Source organism: Ostrinia furnacalis, unplaced genomic scaffold (assembly GCF_004193835.3).
Source record: "Ostrinia furnacalis isolate ACB-3 unplaced genomic scaffold, ASM419383v2 OfSCF1370, whole genome shotgun sequence".
Taxonomy (NCBI): Eukaryota; Metazoa; Arthropoda; class Insecta; order Lepidoptera; family Crambidae; genus Ostrinia; species Ostrinia furnacalis.
In genome coordinates, this window is record NW_021131609.1 from 35692 (window position 1) to 62438 (window position 26747).

Consider the following 26747-nt stretch of genomic DNA (forward strand, 5'->3'; position numbering starts at 1 on the left):
CAATGTCTGTTGTTTCAGACTGTTACGATCCTATAGTCAGAGTGTACCTAATGGACTATGTAAGTCTGGAGGATTGCCATGCGTATTACAAAGAAAACAACGTAAGTATTTTAGGATCAACTGTTATGAAAAACAATCCTACTACCCGTTCGCGCTGTTTGCCGGTCCGTGGAATGCACGTCCAACGTGGATTAAACGCAATTAGTTAGTGATTAAACGCAATTAAGTGTTTTATTTTACGCAAATACACAATTTTTATCAATATTAATAAATAAAAAATATTTTCAATATAGTTCGCTATAGTTATAGACGCTTTCCTTCGAGTGACGTCATATCGCCAGCGGCAAACTTATCGCGAAAGGATAGTACTTCCTATTTAAGGTCATAGCAGACTTATCAACTTAGAAAAGGATCTTCTCATTTTTTTTCGAAAGAAAAAAAACAAATAATTATTAAATGCTCCAAATTATTAACCCAATAAATTAATTATTAAACCAATAAATTGTCAGAAAGATAATTTCAGTTACAGAGTAGGTAGGTTACTTAACCCTTAAACATATTTTTTTTATATAATAATATGTATTATAAATTTAACCCTTTTTACTAAAGCTTTTTAGCTTTAAGTAGATATAGAATGTATTTTATTTTCAATTAAATCTTTTAGTAGATCTATCATTGTTATATTCGAGGGGCCATGCAGAAAGGCAGTGATTGAAATGTGCTGTTTTATTTGGAGGAATCCAAAATTTCAATTTGTCTTTCGCTAAAAGTTCCAAATTAATCAAAATAAAGAGAAAATAAAATAGACTATTTATTTAACACCATTCCCCAATAATTCGAAATCACAACTTTAAAAAGAAACTTCATTCTGGTTTTAAAACACTTATTTAATTTTTAATTAACATGCAAATTGAGATTTTTGGTTGCATTGTAATTGAAAAAAAACCGGCCAAGTGCGAGTCGGGCTCGCGCACAAAGGGTTCCGTAGCAGCAAATATAATAAACTTATTATGTCAATTTATACACCTGGTGAATGGAGCCTAAACTCTCCCGATATTTTGCCTTGTACTTTTATGTATGAATATTAATTTTATATATGTATTTATAAATATTCCGAGCTAAANGGCAAGCGGAAGGTCGTGGGTTCAATTCCCGCCTTAGGCAGTTCGATTTTTTCAAGTTATTTATAATTTTCAAATGAAAAAAAGTAGTTTAATTGCGTTGACAAAATAGTGACGTCATTGGCTAGTATTGCCGTACAAAATGTCTCGTTTTCCAAATTTTAAAAAATTACGCTAAATGGGATGTTTCCTGGGTCAAAAAGCAACCGTTTTATTTGTTAGATTGACAAATAAAAATATATGTGTCCAATATTTTTGATATTAAACATGACGGACTAAAAAAATTTTTTTTAAGAAACTAGCCTATTGATTTTTCTTTTAGCTGGACGACAGCGATATGTGGCCCACGTATCTCGCCTGCGGCAAAGCGATGCAGGGCGGCGAGTGTCTCTGGGTGGCGGGGACAGCTCTCACAATATATCAGAATGGAAGGTGGCATATGGTAAGCTCCAATCAGTTTGTGTGAATCTTTTCTTATAGGGTTTAGGGTTATGTATCCAAAGGGTAAAAACGGCACCCTATTAATCACCCCTGAATCGGGCGTTGCTGTTCAAAACGACACACTCCAAGGCCCCGATTGTGCTAATTTGTAACGACTCCAATTTATTCGCGTTTCAACTTCAACCGCGCGCGATTCGCGCTCCAATTTCATTCCAGCTGATGTGCAATTCGGTATCACGGTAAAGTTCACGCGCTAACAAATACTAAACAACAGATAAAATTATCACTTCACGGGATTTTAAAACAAAACTTTTATAGTAAACTAGCTGACCCGGCGAACTTTGTTCCGCCTTAATGGCAATAAATAAGCAGACTTTTTTTTTTTAATTTCGAACGGGATAAAAAGTATCCTATGTCCTTTTCCTGGCTCTAAACTACCTCCCTGATAATTTTCAGCTAAATCGGTTCAGCCGTTCTTGAGTTATAAGCGAAGTAACTAACACGACTTTCTTTTATATATATAGATAGATAACCTAAACTACCTTTACCCAGTGCTAGTGGGCTGAGTGTGAGTTTACATCTAACGTTTACATCAAACTAGTGAGCGCGTTAGAAAAATGTATGAAAATTTTAGATCTTGAACGTTTCCGCTAGGGGCGCTGTACAATCCGTCATACATTTACGCGCTCACATGCAAACTCACACTAGGCCTTCATGGGGCTAGTGTATGAGTTTACGTCAAACGCATTCGATATCGACTGCGTTAAAAATATATGAAGATTTTAGTTCTTGAAAGTTTCCGCTAGGGGCGCTATACAATCCGTCATACAATGTAATTTTTTAGGCAGTCGATATCGAATGCGTTTGACGTAAACTCACAATATGGCCCCAGAGCACGAAAAACTTTTTGCGTATTTGACAAAATTCTACGCCTTGGAATTCAACGATAACGTGACGATCTCGATTGTCAAAATTTGTTTCGGGCTACCATTTTCTTATACTAAGTTCACTTTACGTCATGTTCATAGGGGCGCTGTTTAAGTTTTCATACTAAATCGTTTGATGGCGTTTTGAATACGCAAACGAATCAAAGTTTAAAGTTTTTGTGGTAGAGATGCAGCAGTGGACGTCATTTGGCTGGACATATTTTGGTCCATAAGTCTAGATATCAGCACGTCACTACTTTGTTTGTTATACTACGCAATCTTCTATACCTATTTTTGTACGATACACCATACAAGAATAGTAGTAAATTCAGAGAACTGCTCCTGAATCAATATATACCTACTACTGCAATTTCTTTTTATTTATATCAACCGGCAGACAGTGGTGAACTGGTGACTGAGTTTGTGTCATAAGTTTTGTATCATAAGTGCCACTAGTGGTCTAAATTGAATAAATATTTTCTTCTCAGCACTAGCCCAATGTTGTTGGTTTCGAAGCGCTGGCAGGGCAATAAAAAGATTATGAGGCAAGGCAATAATAATCAAAATGTTAGTTTTTTTTTGTTAGTTTAATATTTGACGATTTGTAAGCACTATTTTTTAATAATTCATGCAAATAAAGGAATTTTGACTTTGACTTTGAACGCCATGATATCTTTCTGCAGGCGGCGTTAGGAGTGTATGGGCCAGGTTGCGAGGCGCCTGCCCGGTTCCTGGACTATTTCCTGTACCATGACTGGGCCTCGCGTAGTTACTCGAGTCCCAGCAGGACAACACTCAGCAGAGTGGGTTCAAATGAAGTCATTTTAAGAAGATGTAAGTAGGTCTTTCACTCTAAAAAGAATTAGTTTGCATTTTTCTATATTTCATTTTGTATTTCTTTTTACAATTTTATTTATACTATTTTTCATTCGGCGAATCGTGCTTATTTTGACGTTTCTGATTTTGAAATGGCGGAAATATTTTAAATGTTTCGAACGCGAATGCGGCGCGCCATTGTGCACATAACAATTTGCACGTGTGCACATCATCGCTCATGCTCGCAGTCTGAACCCGCTAGGTATATTAAATTAACTTTATGAAGGACCTGTCTGTGTTGCGCGAAAAGCGCTTGTCAGTCTAACTATACACGACGTCAGCAAGGAACGTGAAACAGATTCATAAATGGACTGAAAAATAAAACGTATTTTATTTTACGTACACAGCGCTAACACACGTACGAAGGTACGGGCCCTGCGACGATGAGGAGAGGCAATATGAGATCTATGGTGACAGGACAACTATAGACCACGACGTGCAAAAAAGGGGGAAGGCTGTATACAATGTGAGCTTTTTTTAAGTATTTTTAAACCAGATGGTTGCTTTGTAATGAGGGTTTTGGCGAATGAAAGATCCGCTAGATGGCGGGACGTGGATGTGGGGTCTGACTGCTGCGTGATTGGTGGATTTTGACATATCTGTCAATGTCATGTCAAAAATAACCAATCATGCAGCATTTGAACCTCGCGTCTACGTATTGCCATCTGGCGGATTTTTCGTTCGCGAAAACCCTCATTGAAAAAAGTTAGTCGATAGAGTTTGCAAAATAATGACGTCATCTGGGGCATAGTGTCAGTTTGCGTCAAGCGCATTCGATATCGACTGCGTTAAAAAATAAATGAAGGTTTTAGTTCTTGGAAGTTTCCGCTAGGAGGGCGCTGTACGAACCGTCAAACGTCATTGTGTGTCATTTTTTACGCACTCGATATCGAAATCGTTTGATGTAAACTCACACTACGCCCTAGCCGGCGTGCACGATGACGATGGCGATCAGACTTTCGCATTGATCGCCATCGCGCACGCGGGCTGCACGCGTTGGTTTGGTCGAACTTTGTGATCTGCCACAGTGGTGGATTACAAGCGTTTTCTAAGCGGAGCGACCACGTAGCGAACACGTGTTGTGGATGCATCGATACAGTTCATACCTACGGTCACAATGCGGTCGCTAGCTGCCCTCGCCCATATAAATGCGTTTCTGTCGTGATGCAAACGCGATTCAGTAATCATCTTTTCTTTCCCCGATGTCGTCCGACACGGTCGCGCGTTGCATCGACACAGTCGCGCTGCATTGCTTCTGTAGTGCGTTGCAAATGCGACAAACGCGCGTTAGTAGCGATGCTGTCGCTCGTTTACGAAACGCGCGACAGCATCACTACAAAAAGTCGTGCCGTGGGCGAGGGGCGCCCTTAGAGCGCTTCCACATTTAGCAGCGCAACAAACGCGCGACAGACGCGCTGCCGAAAATTTCATACTATGTGATAGCGGATGCATGCCTTTTACATTATAAAAACACCGCTGCCGCGCTGCTGTCGCGCTTCTAATGCCTTGATCACACGTACCGAGCAAACGGGCGAGACAGTGCTTTCGGCTGAGTACTCGGTGTGTTGTATGAACATGTCTCGCTCGTTTACTCGGTACGTGTGATCAAGGCTTTAAGCCAGTAAAATGTTTACTCGGTCGAGACAGTTGGGTGAGCGAGTCACATACTCGAGCGCTCGGCCGAGCACTCGGCGTAATGTTCATACACATCGAGTACTCGGCCGAGAGCACTGTCTCGCCCATTTGCTCGGTACGTGTGACCAAGGCTTTAAAGTAGGCGCACACCGTTGATTTTTAGTTGGCGGATAGTTGTTGTGCCCGATTTTAAATTGTATGAAGAATCGGCCAAATCGAATCGGCCTAGTGTGCGCACTCCCATACATGCCCATACTGATCAACTGCCCGACAAAACTATCGGTCGACGAAAAATCAACGGCGCGGTGTGCGCCTACTCTTAAATTCTTAATTGAACGCGGCAGCTGACGTTGCTGGACACCGTGGAGTATTCGTGCGTGGTGGTGCGCGCCGACAACGCACTCGGCGGCGCCGCGCCGCGCCTGCGCCTGCGCCGCTTCTGCGCGTCCACGGCGCAGTTCTGCTACGACCAGCACCACCTCGAGGTCAAGTTCCACGTCACCATACACTTCGTTGGTACGCCATCATCCGCTCAATTTTAAAAACCTGCCCCCCTAGACAAAACGCACTTTTTGATCGAATCGAAAATCGAATCTGTCAAAACTCCATACAAAAAAGGGGCTTTTCGACCACTTTTCGACTGGTTTGCGATCATAATTTGCACTTTGTCTAGACCCACTGTACTTCTAGCATGAACAACTTTCGTCTTCGAATCGTTTGCGTATTTGACATAATTCGATACTCAACCTTCGAATTAAACGATAACGTGACAATTTTGATTCTCAAAATAAGTTTCGTGCAACCATTTCTCATATTAAGTTCACTTTACGACACGTTCACAAGGGCGCCTGTTGTAGTTTTCTTACTAAATCTTTTGATGGCGATTCGAGTACGCAAACGATTTGAACTCGAAAGTTTTTCGTGCTAGCCGTATAGGTTCTTCGATCTTCACCGGATCGTCGGTCCACCTAGTGGGAGGCCTGCCTACGCTACGTCTTCCGGCGCGCGGTTAGAAGACGTAGAGTAGGGTCTATAATCACCTTAAAAACGACCCAGGCGTTTGGTCTCTATAGTGCTTCAAAGGAACATACATACATAGGCTAGGCTGTTAAACACATTACCACTCCTTTGTGTCGCGCAGTCGGGTAAAAATAAAATTACTTCGACAGCTTTATCACCTTCGAAGTTCCCCAGTGTTAATTTTTTTTTATTTCAGGCCCCACAACATACCAAGTAAGAGCATACGGGAAGCCAGTCGTAACAATAGACCCGAAGCAAGCCATGAAGTATATAAACCAATTCGCTAAGCACCCTGAATTGCCTAAGTATAATACATTTTTTGACATGTTCTATCAGGATAGCGTTAACTACTCGTGGGTACCAGGATGGAAGCATGGATCTTACAAGGGCTTTAAAATTAGACGGTACGAAGTCTATGAACATTGCATGCAATGGTCTATAATGCCCCGAGACAAAAAATACTGTGGGCAATTGGAGTTTGCCGTTGAACCAACCTGGTGGTTTAAGAGGAAAATACAAAATAATTATTTTGGAATACCCGATAGGACACGCCATTTCATATGGCGTTATGAAGGACAAGAAGAAAAATTACAATACAACATCGCCGGTTACGAACCAATAATAGGGTCTGCACTTCAAAAGAGACGAAATCAATTCTTGGACCGCCTTTTTTTAAACGATCCTTATAATCCTGATCCGTACTTAGTTATATATGTCTTAAAAGGTTATAGGCATGTACCTACTGAATATTATCCTATAATCTTTTCAGTTGGCAGGCCTGTATAGAAGAATCTAGAAATATAGACATGATGTCAATTAAAAATTATACATCTACTATTACTAATACCTACTATATTATTATTATTAATATATAAAGCTGAAGAGGTTGTTTGGTTGAATAACCTTTGGTTTGGCCCTAAGGTTGACTGGAGGAAAATGCCGAAAGGCATTAAGTCCGCCTTATGTGCACCGTTCTATGTGCATATAAGTTTAAATAATAATAATAATACTAATGCGCTAATCTCAGGAACTACTGGTTCGAAAATCTGGGATTTTTTCCTTTTGAGAGCTGTCGCTGTCGCTGCGTAAACGGTTAAAGTTTCACAAAAATCATACTGAGCAGAGACCAATTTGGTACAATGTATTTTGCTTTTTAAGTTGATTGTACATATTGTTTTATTTTTTGATACCAAATAAACGATTTTTCTTTTTTTCTTTATTTCTTTCAAAAATAATTTTTATATGACAGGATTGTTCCACTTTAAAAGTTGTAAAAAAAGTCCACGATCGCATATTATGTCTTAAGGTTGGCTCACTATAACCTTTTTATGCCAACCAAATCATCATCAAAATTACCATATACAGGCCAAGAGCTTCCTCGATGTGGGTAAAAAAAACTGTTTAAAAATAATGCATTAAATTAAATTGCTGTTTTAAATTAATGCGTGAACAGACCACGCGGACGTTGCCCAGGGTGCACCACGAGGAGGTCCCTCACCATCGCACTCCAGAGTTCATATACTGGATTGGCTCAATGCTCAATTGAATATTGGCTGCCACAGCTTGACTGCCTTACGTAACGATTGATTTATTTATATTGTTTGACGTTCATAGGTGTCAAAATATTGGTTAAAATTGAATGAAATATTTTTGATTTGGTCCCGCTCGATTCGCTGGTATTTAAAGGGTTAAATTACGAGTAATCAATTAAACATTTATATCGGTCCAGTGGTTTCGGAGCCTATTCAATACAAAAATACAATCTTTCTTCTTTATTATTAGATAGAAGTCTACATAGCGACTGGTTGCTAAGATTCGTAATAAACCCGCCGGTCGGGACGGCATACCGACATAGTCAGTTGTTGTGAAACGAAACGCCAACTTATTGTTGTGGAATAACAAATAAATTCCTTCAAACCAAACAAAGTTACTTACTGCTCTGTACTTCAACTCTACTCTGTACTTTGTACAGCTATTCTGTACGCCAGTTGATCGTTTATGAATTTGACATAAACTGTGTTCAAGATGGGTTAAAAATCAACATTTATTTATTTTAACAATAGTAAATGTGTGTATGTAAATAAATAAATAAATAAATTTTATTTCAATCAAAGACATGACAAAGTAACTTTTCAGCATGCTAGTGAACCATAATTTTGTTCTTGGTGTTTTTTATATAACTTTCATTGATGGTGGTGAGTAATTATTGGGTGCGTGACGGATTGTATACAGGGTGATTTTGTTATCAGTATCCAAATTTTTAGGAGCGACTCAGAATCAGTAACATAATCGATTTACGTAAAAAAAAAACAATATATATTTTTTTCATATTTCATTATTTTTATCCGCTGCGCGCGGCTCACGTGGATAATTTACTTCGTTCATAGAAAAATACGTAAGTTTACTACAAAGCTTAATAGACACAATAGTACGCGAAAATAAGCCTTAATCTTTAAAAAATAAGATATGCACCCACGAATTAAATTTTCAATTAATATTTTCGCGAAAAATACCGCGATTAACGTTAATTAAAATAAAGTTGTATTTTTAAATTGTTCTATAAAGCTTATTAAAATTTGGATACTGATAACAAAATCATCCTGTATAACTTTTATGTTATTATAAATTAATAAGTACCCATACATACAAACTTTAGTACTTATAACATAAGTAGGTCTAGCTATACATCACACACACACACTCACACACACACACACACTCACACACACACACACACACACACACACACACACACACACACACACACACACACACACACACACACACACACGCACACCCACGCACGCACGCACACGCACACACACACACGCACGCACACACACACACGAGCGTGGTACTTATAATGGAAATAAATAAATTAACTGTTGCATCAAACGTAGCGCATGTAGCGCATATTATATGNTCTAAACTTACATATTAAGAAACTAGTAGAAATGACTCGCATACATAAATTTGAATAACTTGGATTGACCAGTCCCCGAAAGCAGCGCCTGTTCACAGACATGACGAGTGAACCAGCCATCGCTTCACTCGACCATATTAGAGGGAATGTAACGACCCGCCTCAAATTAGTACAGTTAATTATTATTCCTAAATACTACGATTTTACATTAAAGAAGGATAACAGTGCTGTTGGAACAATAAACCTTGATTGTGACGATGATCGACCGAGCGTGTATAGAAATACGCGTGTGCTCACAGGCGCGTGGCGGTCCTGACTAGGGATATTCGATATACATCGATGTATTGAAAACATCGATGTTTACAATGCGATACATCGAATGGATCCGATGTTTTGAAAAGCTATTGAAATACTCGATGTATCGATGTTTTTAAGTTTTCAGTATTAAAACATCGAATCGATGATAACCAATTAAAATTTCATAAAACTCAAGTCTGACCACTAAAATTTTACTTATACGGACAACCCAACTTGTATTTTAAAAATGTTGGTAACACTGCATACGAGTGCAGTGAGTAGTGTCTCTAGTGACAATAAAAAAAAACTGTTATGTCAATGTCGCGTCACGCGTGTCAGTTGGCGAGTTTGTTTGTGTCAATCAACAAAGAAATAGGCTGAAAGGCAAACGTTTAAATAAACTGTTGTTTTTGCAAAGTCTTCCAAAAGAACTCTGGAAATACTTGGGATATAAAAAATAATACAAAGTAATAAAAACCACCTGTTATGGGGGCATTATTTGGAGAAATTTATCAAATAACCAAAAAAACACGAATTTTAAAGCAGATTTTTTTCAAAAAGTATATTTTTTTATTATTTGTTGGCATTTTCTAGATATTTTATATATTTTTTTAGTATCGCTTATTATTAAGCATTATTACTGTTTTTATTTGATAAGGATATACCTCTTAGTTTAAAAGTTATTAAAATCTATAAAAAATAAAAAAAAATCTCAAAATTTTTTGACCTTTTTTTTGTCGATAAAAATAGGTCTAGTTTCACCTATTTTCATATGTGCACTTTAACGTGACTCACACTGTATAATGAAGATTTTTCTCATGTATGGCTTTTACTGTTTTTTAATAATACAATGCTTAAATTAGTGGATTATAAAAAATCTTAAAAAAGTACTCGATTTATACAAAACATCGATGTTTTCTTCCAATACATCGAAAGAAATCGATGTACAGTTTCAAAATATCGAATCGAAAAAAACATCGATGTTTTTTCAAAGTGGACACCCCTAGTCCTGACTGATTTGCAACTTGAAGTTGTCGCGCGCTGTAGGTAATTATCTCGGCCGGCATAGGCGAGTGACGCACGGTGGGCTGATATTAGAGCTTCATAGACTTAGCGTCGCTCAAAAATCAAGTGCCGAATTTTGAAAAAATAAATATGCCAATGTGTTCCTTTACCAAAAAGGAATATTTTATGTTATGTAACGTTTCTTGATAAAGTTATTATTTAATAAGTTATTGACAATTTCCTTTTTTTTTGTATGGAGTTCAACATTTATTTTTATTTTATTCGTTATTCTNGTCAGGGTTGAATAAGCAAATTAAAATAAATAAAAACTTAATTTTAAGAAGCATTTATTGTATTTACGATTGGTAAACTTTAATCTAGTGTTTTTTTTATAATCGTACCATCTCTAAAGTACCTATTAATAAACTTCAGTTTTGCGATAATTCTAAATTGGACACACAGTTTTAAAAGGTGTAGTGTCGGAAAATAGACACGGTGAAGTAAAAGTTAATGTTTTTATTAGCTAAATAATTTTTTTGTTACAGTTTTTTGTCATAAGTATTTCAAAATTATTTAAAGAGTAGTTTTTTTTAATTATTTAAATTACTACAGTTAATTATTATTCCTAAATATTACGATTTTCCATTAAAGAAGAATAACAGTGCTGTTGGAACAATAAACCTTGATTGCGACGATAATCGACCGAGCGTGTATAGAAATACGCGTGTGCTCACAGGCGCGTCACGGCGCATGGCGGCCTTGACTGATTTGCAACTTGAAGTTGTCGCGCGCTGTAGGTAATTATCTCGGCCGGCATAGGCGAGTGACGGAGGCCTGCTACTGGTTCGAAAATCTGGGATTTCTTCCTTTTGAGAGCTGTCGCTGTCGCTGCGTAAACGGTTAAAGTTTCGCAAAAATCATACTGAGCAGAGACCAATTTGGTACAATGTATTTTGCTTTTTAAGTTGATTGTACATATTGTTTTATTTTTTGGTACCAAATAAATATTTTTTTCTTTCTTTATTTCTTTCAAAAATCATTTTTATATGACAGGATTGTTCCACTTTAAAAGTTGTAAAAAAAGTCCGCGATCGCATATTATGTCTTAAGGTTGGCTCACTATAACCTTTTTATGCCAACCATAACATCATCAAAATTACCATCAGTGTGCCTACCATGAGTTTACGTCAGGTGTGCTCGCTAGCGACTGCGTAAAAAAATGACATTTAAATGTATGACATATTGTGCAGCGCCCCTAGCGGCTAATTTCAAGAAATAAAATCTTCATAGAATTTTTTGACGTATTCGCTAGCGAGCGCACCTAACGTAAACTCATGGTAGGCACACAAGTGATATACAGGCCAAGAGCTTCCTCGATGTGGGTAAAAAAAAACTGTTAATAATGCATTAAATTAAACTAATGCGTGAAACAGACCACGCGGACGTTGCCCAGGGTGCACCACGAGGAGGTCCCTCACCATAGCACTCCAGAGTTCATATACTGGATTGGCTCAATGCTCAATTGAGTATTGGCTGCCACAGCCTGGCTGCCTAGTGCGCGGGAGGCGTTGTGGTCGCATGAGACCGCGCGGTAACGATTGTATTATTTATATTGTTTTTGACGTTCATAGGTGTCAAAATATTGGTTAAAATTGAATGAAATATTTTTGATTTGGTCCCGCTCGATTCGCTGGTACTTGAAGGGTTAAAATACGAGTACATAAAACACTAAAACTCAGTAAAACTCATTTATTTCTGTAAGTAGGCTTTAAAAAGCACTTTTACACGTCCCATATATCAATAAAACATTTATATCGGTCTAGTGATTTCGGAGCCTATTCAATACAAAAATACAATCTTTTTTCTTTATTATTAGATAGAAGTCTACATAACGACTGGTTGCTAAGATTCGTAATAATCCCGCCGGTCGGGACGGCATACCGACATAGTCAGTTGTTGGTTGTTGTGAAACAAAACGCCAACTTATTGTTGTGGAATAACAAATAAATTCCTTCAAACCAAACAAAGTTACTTACTGCTCTGTACTTCAACTCTACTTTGTACTTTGTACAGCTATTCTGTACGCCAGTTGATCGTTTATAAATTTGACATAAACTGTGTCCAAGATGGGTTAAAATCAACATTTATTTATTTTATTTTAATCAAACACATGATTAAGTAACTTTTCAGCATGTTAGTGAACCATAACTTTGTTCTTGGTGTTTTTTATATAACTTTCATTGGTGGTGGTGAGTAATTATTGGGTGCGTGACGGTTTGTATACAGGGTGATTTTGTTATCAGTATCCAAATTTTTAGGAGCGACTCAGAATCAGTAACATAATCGATTTACGTAAAAAAAAATCAATATTTTTTTTCATATTTCATTATTTTTATCCGCAGCGCGCGGCTCACGTGGATAATTTACTTCGTTCATAGAAAAATACGTACGTTCAATTACTACAAAGCTTAATAGACATAATAGTACGCGAAAATAAGCCTTAACCTTTAAAAAATAAGATATGGGACCCACGAATTAAATTTTCAATAATTTTTTACGCGAAAAATACCGCAATTAACATTAATTAAAGAAAGTTGTATTTTTAAATTGTTCTGTAGAGCTTATTAAAATTTGGATACTGATAACAAAATCATCCTGTATAACTTTTATGTTATTATAAATTCATAAGTATTTAATAAATTCATTTTATTATCGTTCATATTGCAAATTCGTGTTCATTCTCACAAAAGTTTTAAATTATAATAAAGTTATAGATGCACTTGAAGTAATTTATACACTCAACATCAAATAAACCGCATTTTCCGCGACGCGAACTTTAAAGATTTTCTTCTGACACAGTCACGGTGCCCCAACAATATTGGTGTTATTTGAAAGCCCAATAATATTCTTAAAGAAAAACACATTTAAATTCTAAATAAATGATTGTGTGAATGTGACTTGAAAAAAGACCTCACTTTGGGTTCACCTTTGGGATCAATTAGAACAAATTTTATGGTTATAAAACCAAATAATGATCACGACGTGTCCTCATTAACAGATGGATAGCAATTAATCCCAACTTGACAGTTTTATACCCATAAAAGTTGGCTCAAGCGTAACCACCTATTTTTTGAAGAAGTGACTCTGGATTCTTCTACAGAGACATTTTTGGGGTAAAAACCTTTCCTTTAATGAAATGAAGTTTAGAACTAGGCTTTTAAATGGTGCCAATATTGGTGGGAAGTGGGGATGCATACGTTTGAAAGTGCTTGTCGCGGGAGGATCGATTTTTGTGATGACCAGTGAATTATTCCCTTAAGGAATGCCTGCTGAGAATAACTACCGAAATTCAACGTGTGGAATAGACAAGTCTCCCGTGGACTTTATTTATGAAGGGGTGGCCAAAATTGAGACGTACCCTTGGCTTGGATATTTGGTCTATCATTCAGGTAAGTGCTTTTTACTCTCCGTACATACCGACTTTTGTCGGCCGATAGTTTGGTCGGTCTGCTATCAAGATGGACGTATGAAGTCCAGGGATGTTATGGATATCCGTAACCGTAACAGAAACTATCGGATATCCGAAACTATCGGATATCGCCATCGCCATTGCGCACGCCGGCTGCACGCGTCGGTTTGGCTGAACCTTAATAGGTGCCAGTTAATATGTTACAATTTGAACTGTAGATCGTTTCATCCACGAAGACGCGCCCCACCAATTTTTGGTCGAAGGAAGCGCGGGGTGCGGGGAGTTTGATCCCAGCAATCCGAGCGTCATTATTGTAGTGTGCGTGTGCACTCATTGATAAATTTAGCGTGTACCGATTCGCTGATGAATGGTGGGGCGCGTCTTCGTGGATGAAACTAAAGCCTGGTCCGTGAGCACATATATAATTTTGTCCAATGACCACAAGCTACCCATCCTTATCGCTCGCGCGTAATTATGTTGCTGTCGCGCTCGCACACTCACTGCGGGCGCCCGTCGCACAGTCGCGACAGCAATATAATTACACGCGAGCGATAAGGATGGGTAGCTTGGGGTCATTGGACAAAATTCTACGTGCTCACGGACCAGGCTTTATCTGTACTCTGTTTTAGGCAACACTCGCCGCACGACCGCGGTGGTGCTGGTCACCAAGCAGATGGTGATCGGAACAGCAATCGAGATAGACCACATCCCCAAACGTGACTTCAGGTTAGTTAAGAGCCCCCTCCTTTTTGAAGTCGGCTAAAAACGCGTTGAGATTAGAAGGGATCCCTTCCTTTCGCATTCATGTTTTTACATTTTATAATTTTGGTTTTTTTTTCGCATAATATTATTTCCTTAACCGATTTAACTTAGTTAAGTACTAGCTTTTGCCCGCGGCTTCACCCGCGTGAAATTTAGTTTGTCACAGATCGTCATAATTTATAGCCTATATGTTATTCTGGGTTATAAACAATAATACTGTAAAGTTTCATCAAAATCCGTTCAGTAGTTTTTGCGTGAAAGAGTAAAAAACATCCAGACATCTAGACATCCACACAAGCTTTCGTATTTATAATATTAGTAGGATTATAGTGTTAAAATAGGTTAAAGTGCCCTAAACCAACAGACAAAATATTTTTTTTTGTATTATACGTAATTACCTACATTATGCCAAGATGCTAAAAATGTTATGCAAATGGATAGGGAACCGTAGTGGAACCGCGGACATTGTAGAGTAATATTTTTAACGCCATCTAGTGAGAGTAGCGCGGGTTATTTTCAGCGCCGCGTACTGCCTACAGCCTGAAACCAGGCTGAAGTCACCCCTCACTTGCCACGATCCTTGTCGCCGATGTATTTCGAAGTTCCTTGGTGCGACGCTAGGTGTCAGAAAATGAAGATTTGGAACCAATATTCTGAGTAGAGAACACAGTGTGTAACATTTGATTTACTTTTTGCAACTAGCGACCCGCCCCTGCTTCGCACAGGTACAATGTATTTATACTTAAAAACCTTCCTCTTGAATCTAAGCATACATAGGGACAGACAGACAAAAAAGTGACCTTGTTTTTTAATAGGTTAAAAGAAGACCTTGTTTTTAAAAGATTAATGAGTAACATCAACTTTATTAGAACTTTAGGAATTTTACACTACGCTATCGAATTTGTACAATGTAGGTAAATCAAGTGGGCGGGGCACATAGCTTGCATAGTTGATGGCCGTTGGGGCAAAAAAGTTCTCGAGTGGCGACCTCGGGCCGGAAGACGTAGCGTGGGCAGGCTCCCACTAGGTGGACCGACGATCTGGTGACGATCGCGGGAAGAACCTGAATCCGGGCAGCGCAGGACCGGTCATTGTGGAAATCCTTGGAGGAGACTTTTGTCCGGGAGTGGACGTCATTTGGCTGAAACGACTTCTTGTGTTTAATCTTACAGAGTCCGAGCAAGAGTGTACCTGGGTCGCAACTGCTCCTCAACGAGCATCCCCGTGAGAGACTACACGTACCACCCGGATTATATTAAACAGTCCCACAGCGCTCTGGCTCTCATACAACTGGACTTGGACCACGTGCGTCAAGGTAGTATAAGAAAAAACTTTAATGACACTGTATTTAGTTAGATTATTAGCTTACCACGATGGGTTAACGGGATTTTTTTTATCCACAACGAGGAAGCTCTTGGTCTGTATCTCACCTGATGGTAAGTGATGATCAGGCCGAAGGTGGAAGCGAGCTTCACCCGGAATCCTCAACCACGGAGGAACTGGCTATCTTACCTCTAACTGCCGGAACACAATAATGCTGTTAACATTATTGTTATGGCGATGATTATTAATAATTTGCTTTTACAAGTTGCTAATATTCTTTCTTATATATTTTACAGAATTGACATTCATATGTTCGCCGCCATCACACTTCATTGAACCTGTGTTCTACGCAATGACTCTGTCTGTTGGTAAATTTCATGTTTTTTAAACTATGTAAAGTCCATAATTCCAAGCTTGGTATTAAATACATTGTCTTTATTATATTCTAAAGTACGATTAGCAAGCTGAAGTCTCAATGGGCTGGGCACATAGTACGAAGAACTGAAGGCCGATGTGGCAGCAAGGTTCTGGAGTGGAGGCCATGTACCGGAAAGCGCAGCGTAGGACGTCCATCCTCAAGGTGGACCGCGCCGACCTCATGTAGGTAGCAGGAAGGCACTGGATGCAGGATGCAGGCCGCTGGCAGTGGCAACCGGTCATTATGGGAATCATTGGCCTATGTTCAGCAGTGAACGTCCTATGGATGAAATGATGATGATTCTAAAATACAATTAAACAGTTATTGGACTTTTCAGATTGCAAGAAACCAATTGTACAGCTATATCAAATGGAGTACGTCGACCCTGTACAATGCAAAATTTACTACAGGAAATCTGGCGTGCGTATTGATTTTAGTTCCTAAAATTACCTATACCTATGCTTAACTAACTTGCCAGCGGCAGAAGTACTTATCGTGCTCTTTCAAAAACCATAATACTGTAAAGTTTAATGTGTTTAATTTATTATAGTTTCAGTATCAGTTGAAAAAGTCAAATTCATCCATCTTCATAAACATTCACATGTATAGTGTTACATAATAAAGATTTTTTCGATAAATTAGATCAATTGAACTGCAACATTTTCTTTCAGTTGAACCTAAAGGCGTTGTGGCCGACGCACACGGCGTGCGCTCGCGCTCGCTACGGAGGGGACTGCATTTGGGGGGGAGGCACTGTGCTCGTACTCAAGCAAGCGGGGAGATGGAGACTGGTAAAGCCTGGTCTGCGAGTACGTTGAATTTTGTCCAATGACCCCAAGCTACCAACTCGCACACTCACTGCGGGCGCCCGTCGCACAGTCGCGACAGCAATATAATTACGCGCGAGCGATAAGGATGGGTAGCTTGGGGTCATTGGACAACATTCTACGTGCTCACGGACCAGACTATACATACTAGATAAACAGAGTAGACAAAGTAGGCAGAGTAAACAGAGTGGACAGTAGACAGAGTAAACCACCATGGGCCACCAACCACCGTGGGCCCTGCTGGCATATGCTGAGTGGAGTCCCATTGCGATGGACATCGCTGTTGCGACAGGGTAGCAGTGCTCAGTTCACTTTTTACTTCCTTTTAATATTTATGCTATTTCTGTCTTTTTTTCCGTATACCTTCTTTGTCCTTAACTAAGTTATGTTCATCGTAATAAATGTTTCTTTCTTTCTTTCTTTCTCTTAACAGGGTAGACAGAGTAGACAGAATATTATATTTCATTGAACACCAAACAAAGCAGAAATACCAAATCGAAATGGGCCATTTCAAATGGCACAACCTTTGGCAGTCTTTAAATCGCTAATTAATTCAAAGTGCTATAAGATACATTTGTTCACTTGAATTGTTTAATACCTCTAAATATACAGCATGTATGAAGTTTTAAAAATCAAAAATGTCTTTTTGTGTGTTGTCCACAATCGTCAATTTTTTTTCGTAAGGAACCTTTGTGCAAATGTTCTTAATTATGTCTCATTTTTTTTTCGTTTCGAGACAAACATTATTGGCAAGTGCTAAGATGAAGCTTGTCGTTCTCCAGGTTGGCTTCGGAGTGTATGGACCTGGATGCGAGGCCCCGGCGAGGTTCCTGGACTACGGCATGTACCACAGCTGGATCCGGCGCAGCATCCAAAGGATGGGGAAGCCGAGCGTCACTAGGCTCGGGCCAAACCAAGTCATCTTGAGAAGGAGTTAGTACACTATTGACTAGCGACCCACCCCGGCTTCGCACGGTTGCAATGGAATTTCCCGGCTTTTCTCTTCTATAATACCCATAAACCTTCCTATTGAGTTTTATACCTATAAACCTTCTTATTGACACACTCCTGGCACACAATCAGGCGAAGTTATGAGAAGAAGTGATGACATTTATCAACGATAGCAGCCCGAGGCGAAGTACCGTATTTGTGGTGTCAAGCCACAGAAGGGGGAGAATTGACTATGAGAAGGGACATGGATCAGAGAAATTTGTAGGGAGTCAAGCAAAGCGCCCGGGGAAAAGAGCCCAGAGCAAGTACCCGCGCGCTCTCCCGAGATTCGGTTCGTACGCCGTGAGGCAGGAAGAACCATGGGTGGTGGTGGGTTAAACTTTCTTATTAAGTCACAATCTATTAAAAAAACCGCTTCTAAAGATCTAAGCATACATAGGGACAGGCAGCGGAAAGCGACTATGTTTTATACTATGTAGTGATTTCTTGTGAATCTTAAAGGGGCCATTCATTTATTACGTAAGACTATTTTCGCTAGTTTTTGACCCCCTCCCCCATTATTATGTAAGAATCTAAAGAAAAAAATTAATACACGTTTGACGACTAGTACACAAGCCGGGAATTCCCGGGAGGCGCAGTGCGGGTGCACGCGGGTGCGTGGGTCCCATGCCATGGAAATGGAAATCGTTTACCTATACCAGGGGTGGCCAACTTGATTAGACATAAGATCTACTATTTACTAACGAAACCCTGGGCGATCTACCACTTACATACTTCTTGAAATCTTAAATGAACTAGTATACAGTCATATGGAGAGTTCGGTATATTGTACCGCCGGGTAAATTGTACCACCCTCATATTTCGTAAAGTATTTATTGAATGTCTGTAATTGCAACACTCAGCGATACACAACTAAAATCAATTAATATCGGCCATGTGGTTTTTGCCGTGACAACAAACACGTGTGTTTTATTTTGAAAAGTATTTTTTCATTGTTTTCAAGTAACTTTTGACAATACATGTTTAGTTTGTAATTTTGTTAAATTTAATCACATGGTGTTTCCAATATATTATTTAGAAGCGTAAATTAGTGTGGATTACAATTATTTGAAACATTTTTCGGTATTTATAAGCCATATTTTTTACCGATTTTTTAAAAGCACTATCACCTAGTCGGCTAAATTGTACCACATCAAGTTGTATGGAACTTTACCAAAGGATTTTGAATTTTTTTTTAGTAAATCATATTTTGAAGTTATAATAGCGTAGTTATGTTTGACTAACAATAAATGAAAGCAAAAGACTGGCAAAGTAGATTAGGTACAAGTGTGCGTTACGATAATTGGAATTACAAAACTTGTACTCAAAATCGTGATAACGTGTAAAACAATATCGATTGTCTATGTTATTAACTACTGTTCCTTTTCGTTTCCTAATTTGTTAAGAATGTATCGTATAATATTTTGCCATAGTTTTTTTATAGGCTTGAAATTGATTGAAATACAATTTAGTAACCCTGTGGTACAAATTATCGAACCGGTTGGCTAAATTGGACCGAAGCTCTGAACTTGTACTTTGCTGATTTGTGCTTAATATACAACAATCATGTTAATTAATACTTATGAAATAGTAAGTTGAATAATGTATCTTTTATTATATACCATGGACATTAGCAATAACAAAAGAAAACTATGTGTAAAATGGGATTGAAAAAAACTGGTCCAAATTAGCGGACTCTCCCTTATAGTATTTTTTGCCTTGCCACGATCGACTGGACTAATAGTCGCGATCAACCGGTTGGCCACCCCTGACCTATACGCATCCGAGAGAAACTCGCGCGGTTGTCCGCGCTTAGATATTTAAAGTATAATTTAAACTTTGCGCATTTTTGTGATCTTACATAAGAACTATCTAGACTCTCTCCCCCTTGTAAGAAAAAATAAGATATAGTCGAGGGAACACGTACACAACATCATAAAAGTAGCAGGAAGGCGCTGGATACAGGCCGCTACCAACCGCGCGATGTGGAAATCATTGGGGAAGGCCTATGTTCAGCAGCAGTGGACGTCCTATAGCTGAAATGATAATGATATTAGCTCAACTATGTACTTGTGAATCTTAAGCGCTATTCTATTGTATTTAAGTCTATTACACACGACGCCGCCACCGCGCCGCCGCAGCGCCGACGCCGCGCCCCTACACTGTTCATACGCGCCGCGTAAAGCCCGCCGCCACCACGCCGCAACCGCGCCATCAAAGCATAATTTCACCGCCGGCGCGGCAGTGGGCTTCACGCAGCGCGTATAAGAGTAGGCGCACACCGTTGATTTTTAGTTGGTCGATAATTGTGCTCGATTTTGATTTGTATGAAGAATCGGCCAAACCGAATCGGCGTAGTGTGCGCACTCCCATACATGCCCATACTGATCAACTGCCCGACTAAACTATCGGCTAACTAAAAATCAACGGTGTGCGCCTACTCTAAACAGTGCAAAGGCGCGGCGGTGGCGCGGCGGTGGCGTCGTGTGCAGGAGCGCTAAACCTGTGTCCATATAAATGCAGGTCTCGCCAACGTCCAGAGGTACGGGCCCTGTGACCTGGAAGAGATCAAAGAAGAGCTGTACACTGACGAGACCACCATCCGAGCTGACAAGTCTGGCCCGAGGAGGCTGAGGTATAATGTTAGTACGAAAGTATATCTTATAGGTGTGGTAAAAGAGTGTATGTACTATGATGTACCTATTCAACGAGTCACTAATGACACTATGACTCCTCATATCACAGCTAGCCGTATATACCACCAGGAACCATCTTCTTGAATTAGGATACTTTTACACTGAACTGTCCCACCAAACTCATTGACAGGAGGGCGCCACCATTGTTCAACTAATAGGTCTCCAAAATGGCAAAAAAGGGAACCAGCGATCCAGTATTGACGGTGGCGCCCCCTGTCAATGTCACGGGTTCCAACAGACTATTGCCACATTGGACAGCCATTATAATTATGGCATTTACATGAAGGCGCTACTATCAATATTACTATCATGAATGTAAATGACAATGAGGGCTATCGTTTTAGCGCTCACCAGTTAGCGCCACTGTAGAGTAAGGTCCTGTCACTTGCTAGTAGCGAAGACAGTGGCACCAACTGGTGAGCGCTAAAGTGGTAGGAGGACTATCGCATTTGCACTCATCAAGATGGCGCCACTGTAGAGTAAGGTCCTGTCAATCGCCAGGGGTGCCAACTGTTAAGTATAAAAACGATAGCCCTCATTACAGTAATATTTTTGCATGCCTAAAGGTGGAAGATGGAGATACCTACTTGAAAAATTGTAACACCTACTGATGTAAACCCATTTTCACAAAATATATGATTTGATTTGATTTGATTTGATATCAATACTAGGTTGTTAGTTTATTTTTGCCACTTTTCATTTCAAAATCGTTGGACTATATTATAACTAGCGACTCGCACCGGCTTCGCACCGGCTTCGCACCGGCTTCGCACGGATGCTAAGTATACATAATATAAATCTTTCCCTTAAATCACTGTATCTTATACAAAAAACCGCATCAAAATCCGTTGCGTAGTTTTAAAGATGAAAGCATACATAGAGACACAACAGACAGCGGAAAGCAACTTTGTTTTATACTATGTAGTGATATTGTTTCTTAGTAAGTATTGATAAGTTTGATTTATAATTATGCATGCCAAAAGGTGGAAGATGGAGATACTGTAATACTTGTAACACCTACGTGTAATACCCATGTTTGCAAAATAAATATATTTGATTTGATTTGATTTGTTTTGATTTAGATGACGATTTACGCGAACGTGGAATACAGCTGCGTGGTGTTTCGGGCGACGAGCACGGACAAGCCGCCGTCGCTGCGCCTGCGTCGCTGGTGCGCCGGCAACCCCAACTCTTGCAGCGGCTTCCAGTACATCGAGATCGACTTCTACGTCGAGGTCACCTTCTCAGGTATCCGTCTTCTTCTATCTTAGTTAAATAGTGGGCCACTGTGTCAACAGGCTCCCGCTCAGCATTTATCCTGACATGCTCGTAAGGGCATGTCAAGAAACTGGTCTTCCGTGCCGTGAGAGCCCTTGTTGTGGCTTCGCGCATCCCTTCGGAGAGACATCGACTCGAGTTCGATATTTCAGACAATTTCAAGATTGACCAGTTGATAGCGGCCTGTATCCAGTTTCTGTCTTATAGGCTGGCACAACCGAATTCCCTTCTGCATCATTGCGATTCCAATGACAGCTTCACTATCCCATAGGACCAACAATACTCCACTTCCAGGGTTTTATTGGCTGTTAGGATCATAGCACACTTTCTGATGTATGATGTGTGTTTACCTTCGAGCTGTTGATATTATGCTGTCTGCTTTTTGGTGTATGTAATAAAAGACCTATTTTTTGTAGAAGACTTCGACCTGTGATTACTTTACGGCTTGCTGTTATTGGCCAATTTTTAACACGCGTATGTAACTAACTATGTAGTGGAATCTTAGAATCTGAATTACACGCACTTCTAATTCTTGTATCATCATGAAACTTGGCAATTATGTAGATTAGATGAAAATACAATATTATGGTACCATCGAGCTGGTCTGATGATAGGACTGAAAGGAGGCCATAGGATTTGCCTTGTCTTTTCGACACTTTATTCGTCTCTTTTAGTGCAGTAGTTAAAAGCGTGTTTTTAGTTTTTAAACTATTAATTTACTATTTTCATTCTAGGATACATGAAATTCTCCATGAAAGCATACGGCCGTAAAGGCATAGTCATAGACGTGAAGCGCGCCATGAAGTACCTGAACACAATGCACCACTACCCAGGCATTTGGACTCCGTACGAGGTCAGCATGGTGATCGAAGCCCAGAAAATGGCCAGAACGACTACAAAGGCACCAAAGACAACTAGGACAACTAGGACACCTAGAAAGATACGGCCTTAGCCATTTATCTATAACTAGCGGCCGTCCGTGACTTCGTACGCGTGGATCCCGTTTTACCCCCTTAAGGGTGAAGTTTCCTAAAATCCTTTCTTATCGGATGCCTACGACATAACATCTACCTGCATGCCAAATTTCAGCCCGATCCGTCCAGTGGTTTGGGCTGTGCATTGATAGATCACTATGTCAGTCAGTCAGTCAGTCAGTCCTTTTGAGTTATACCTAATATTATATTTAGATATGTATAAAAGCGAAAGGTCACTGACTCACTCACTCATTCATCACGAAATCTCAAAACCAAGAAGTGCTAGGAGTCTCAAATTTTGCATGGGGGTTCCTTTTAGAACGTAGGTGCTCACTAAGACGGGATTTAGTAAAATCCAACCCTTAATCGGGTAAGACGGGATCCACGCGTACAAAGTCGCAGGCGGCCGTTAGTAGGTATAGATATAAATGGTTTATTTAGAAACTCCGTCAGAAAATTAGCTCGTTCGTTTCAACGGAATTTCGTCCACAGCTGGACAAAAGCACACGAATTGCCCCAACGACAGGTCCTGCGCCTAAAACGTAGTCCTCTAGACTAGATGAACCGACGATCAAATGGATGGATGGACCGGTCGATATGGAAATCCTTGGCCTTTGTCCAGCAATGGATGTCCTTTTATTTAAAGAACTTTTATGGAATACGCAGTTCCAATTAACTTCTTAAAATTATTAATTTTACAATCTTTGATTAAAATTCCGATAGTGAATAGACAGAAAAAGTGTTATTAGACAAATAATAAGTTATTACATACCTATTTATTTTTATTGTTTTTATCTTACATAACGATGCGAGTTTTGTATTTCCTTCAATAGACATTTTTTTTTAAATTGGGAACCCAAGGAGTTACTTTCCAATAGAAAGATAAAAAGTTTATGAAAAATTGGCCACATTCGCGCCCAAAGCCGTTAATAATTTTATTTTAAAAAAGTATGTCAATTATTAGTAATCTGTGCAACAAAAAGGTCGTTATTTACAGTTTTTCGTTCCTTCTTGGCTCCTGCGGGTCTAGTCAAAACGCACTTTAAAATCGCAAACCCATCGCAAACCAGTCGCAAACAAATAAACAAATCGCAAAAGAGGTCGATAGCAAAAAAGGCTTAGTCAAACGGCAAAAAATCGAATCGCAAAGCCCTACCTATCGATAATCGAAAGACTGTGGGTCTAGTCAAAATGCCATCGCAAACCAATAGGAAGTTTTCACTAATGTCAGTCGCCGCGTCACCAGTAATTCGATTCGATCGGAAAATGGCAGCCAAAATGCACATTGAACCACCAACGACGCGGCGACATAAAAGTTCATTCAAAATCGAATAAAAGTTTAAAAATGTCTATGACTTTGCGATTGTTTTAACTTTTTTTAGCTTTTTTATTTTAAATTAGTTTCTTCCTTCTTTCTGCTCTCTANGATTGACCAGTTGATAGCGGCCTGTATCCAGCTTCTGTCTTATAGGCTGGCACAACAGAATTCTCTTCCACATCATTGCGAATCCAGGATTTTTATAGCCTGTTAGGGTCATAGCACATTTCTTGACCTTTTCGAGCGACGAGCACGGACAAACCGCCGTCGCTGCGCCGGCAACTCTAACTCTTGCAGCGGCTTCCAGTACATCGAGATCGACTTCTACGTCGAGGTCACCTTCTCAGGTATCCGTCTTCTTCACCCGGGGCGATCACCCCCCTCCCCCTGTCATAAGTCCTAAGTACCGATTCGAAGATCGCACTCCCCCCCCTTTTTATGACATAGACCGCAGACTTGCCATGCAGATGCGCCAGTGAGTACTCATCTGCGCGACTTGTGTTACCCCCTGATGCTTGGCACCCTTACGCCGCTACTGATCATGCCATCATTTTAGCTATAGGACCACAGGCAATTTTCAAATTGACCAGTTGATAGCGGCCTGTATCCAGTTTCTGTCTTATAGGCTGGCACAATCGAATTCTCTTCCACATCATTGCGAATCCAGGGTTTTTATGGCCTATTAGGGTCATAGCACATTTCTTGACCTTTCGAGCGACGAGCACGGACAAGCCGCCGTCGCTGCGCCTGCGCCGCTGGTGCGCCGGCAACCCCAACTCTTGCAGCGGCTTCCAGTACATCGAGATCGACTTCTACGTCGAGGTCACCTTCTCAGGTATCCGTCTTCTTCTATCTTGCCATCATTTCAACTATAGCACCAAGAAAGAAAGAAATAGACTTTATTAACACAGATAGACTTTTTTAACACAGTAAGGACAAATTATATACAATAACAACACAAAATGAATATAGTTAAATAGTGGGCCACTGTGTCAATAGGCTCAGCATTTATCCTGACATGCTCGTAAGGGCTCGTAAGGGTCTTCCGCGAGAGCCCTTGTTGTGGCTTCGCGCATCCCTTCGGAGAGACATCGACTCGAGTTCGATATTTCAGACAATTTCAAGATTGACCAGTTGATAGCGGCCTGTATCCAGTTTCTGTCTTATAGGCTGGCACAACAACCGAATTCCCTTCTGCATCATTACGATTCCAATGACAGCTTCACTATCTTATAGGACCAACAAGACTCCACTTCCAGGGTGTTTATTGGCTGTTAGGATCATAGCACACTTTCCGGTGTGTTATGTGTCTTTGCTCTATGGTGTAAATAATGTAATAAATGACAAAGGTGACTGAGTTTCTTCCGCCACTTCTTCTCAGCACCAGCCCATATAATGTCCCGAAGTGGTAGTGGTAGTGGGGCAACTTATATTTGGGACGTGTGTGCCCTGGAAAGGGCCTTGTACTGTACTGTACTGAATAAACTATTTCATCATTCAACCTAAAATTTGTAGAAAAACTCGACCGGTGATTATTACATTAAAGCTTGCTGTTATTGCGTGTGTGGGACATCCACACTCAAGGTGGACCAACGACATCATAAAGGTAGCGGGAAAGCGCTGGACGCAGGCCGCTACCAACCGGGTGACATCGAAAGCATTGGGGGAGGCCTATGTTCAGCAGTGGACGTCCTATGGCTGAGATGATGATGATGATGATGATTGCTGTTATTTTCCAATTTTTCTCATTCTAGGGTACATGAAATTCTCCATGAAAGCATACGGCCGCAAAGGCATAGTCATAGACGTGAAGCGCGCCATGAAGTACCTGAACACAATGCACCACTACCCTGGCATTTGGACTCCGTACGAGGTCAGCATGGTGATCGAAGCCCAGAAAATGGCCAGAACGACTACAAAGGCACCAAAGACAACCAGGACAACTAGGACACCTAGAAAGATACGGCCTTAGCCATTTATCTATAACTAGCGGCCGTCCGCGACTTAGTACGCGTGGATCCCGTTTTACCCCCTTAGGGGTGGAGTTTTGTATTATCCTTTCTTAGCGGATGCCTACGTCTACCTGCATGCCTAATTTCAGCCCAGTGGTTTGGGCTGTGCGTTGATAGATCACTATCTCAGTCAGTCAGTCAGTCAGTCAGTCACCTTTTGAGTTATACATATATTATTATATTTAGATATGTATAAAAGCGAAAGGTCACTGACTCACTCACTCATCACGAAATCTCAAAAACAAGAAGTGCTAGGAGTCAATTGTACATGGGTTCCTTTTAGAACGTGGTGCTCACTAAGACGGGATTTAGTAAAATCCAACCCCTAATGGGGTAAAACGGGGTGCACGCGTACAAAGTCGCGGGCGGCCGTTAGTATACATAGATATAAATGGTTTATTTAGAAACTCCGTCAGAAAATTAGCTCGTTCGTTTC

At 40.1% G+C, this 26747-nt stretch overlaps 1 protein-coding gene across 1 annotated transcript; it reads left to right on the forward strand.

The window, feature by feature from the left end:
* Positions 1–2: 2 nt before the first annotated feature.
* LOC114352461 (uncharacterized) lies at positions 3–26271 on the forward strand. The gene is made up of 19 exons (XM_028304070.1): positions 3–101; positions 1444–1563; positions 3172–3322; positions 3712–3830; positions 5344–5515; positions 6216–6743; positions 13565–13693; positions 14343–14439; positions 15648–15790; positions 16095–16166; positions 16554–16636; positions 16888–17007; positions 17826–17976; positions 20557–20675; positions 21812–21977; positions 22742–22908; positions 24544–24646; positions 25015–25134; positions 26054–26271. Exons 1-19 carry the CDS (start codon positions 3–5, stop codon positions 26269–26271), a joined length of 2877 nt encoding a protein of 958 aa, XP_028159871.1.
* Positions 26272–26747: the final 476 nt, after the last annotated feature.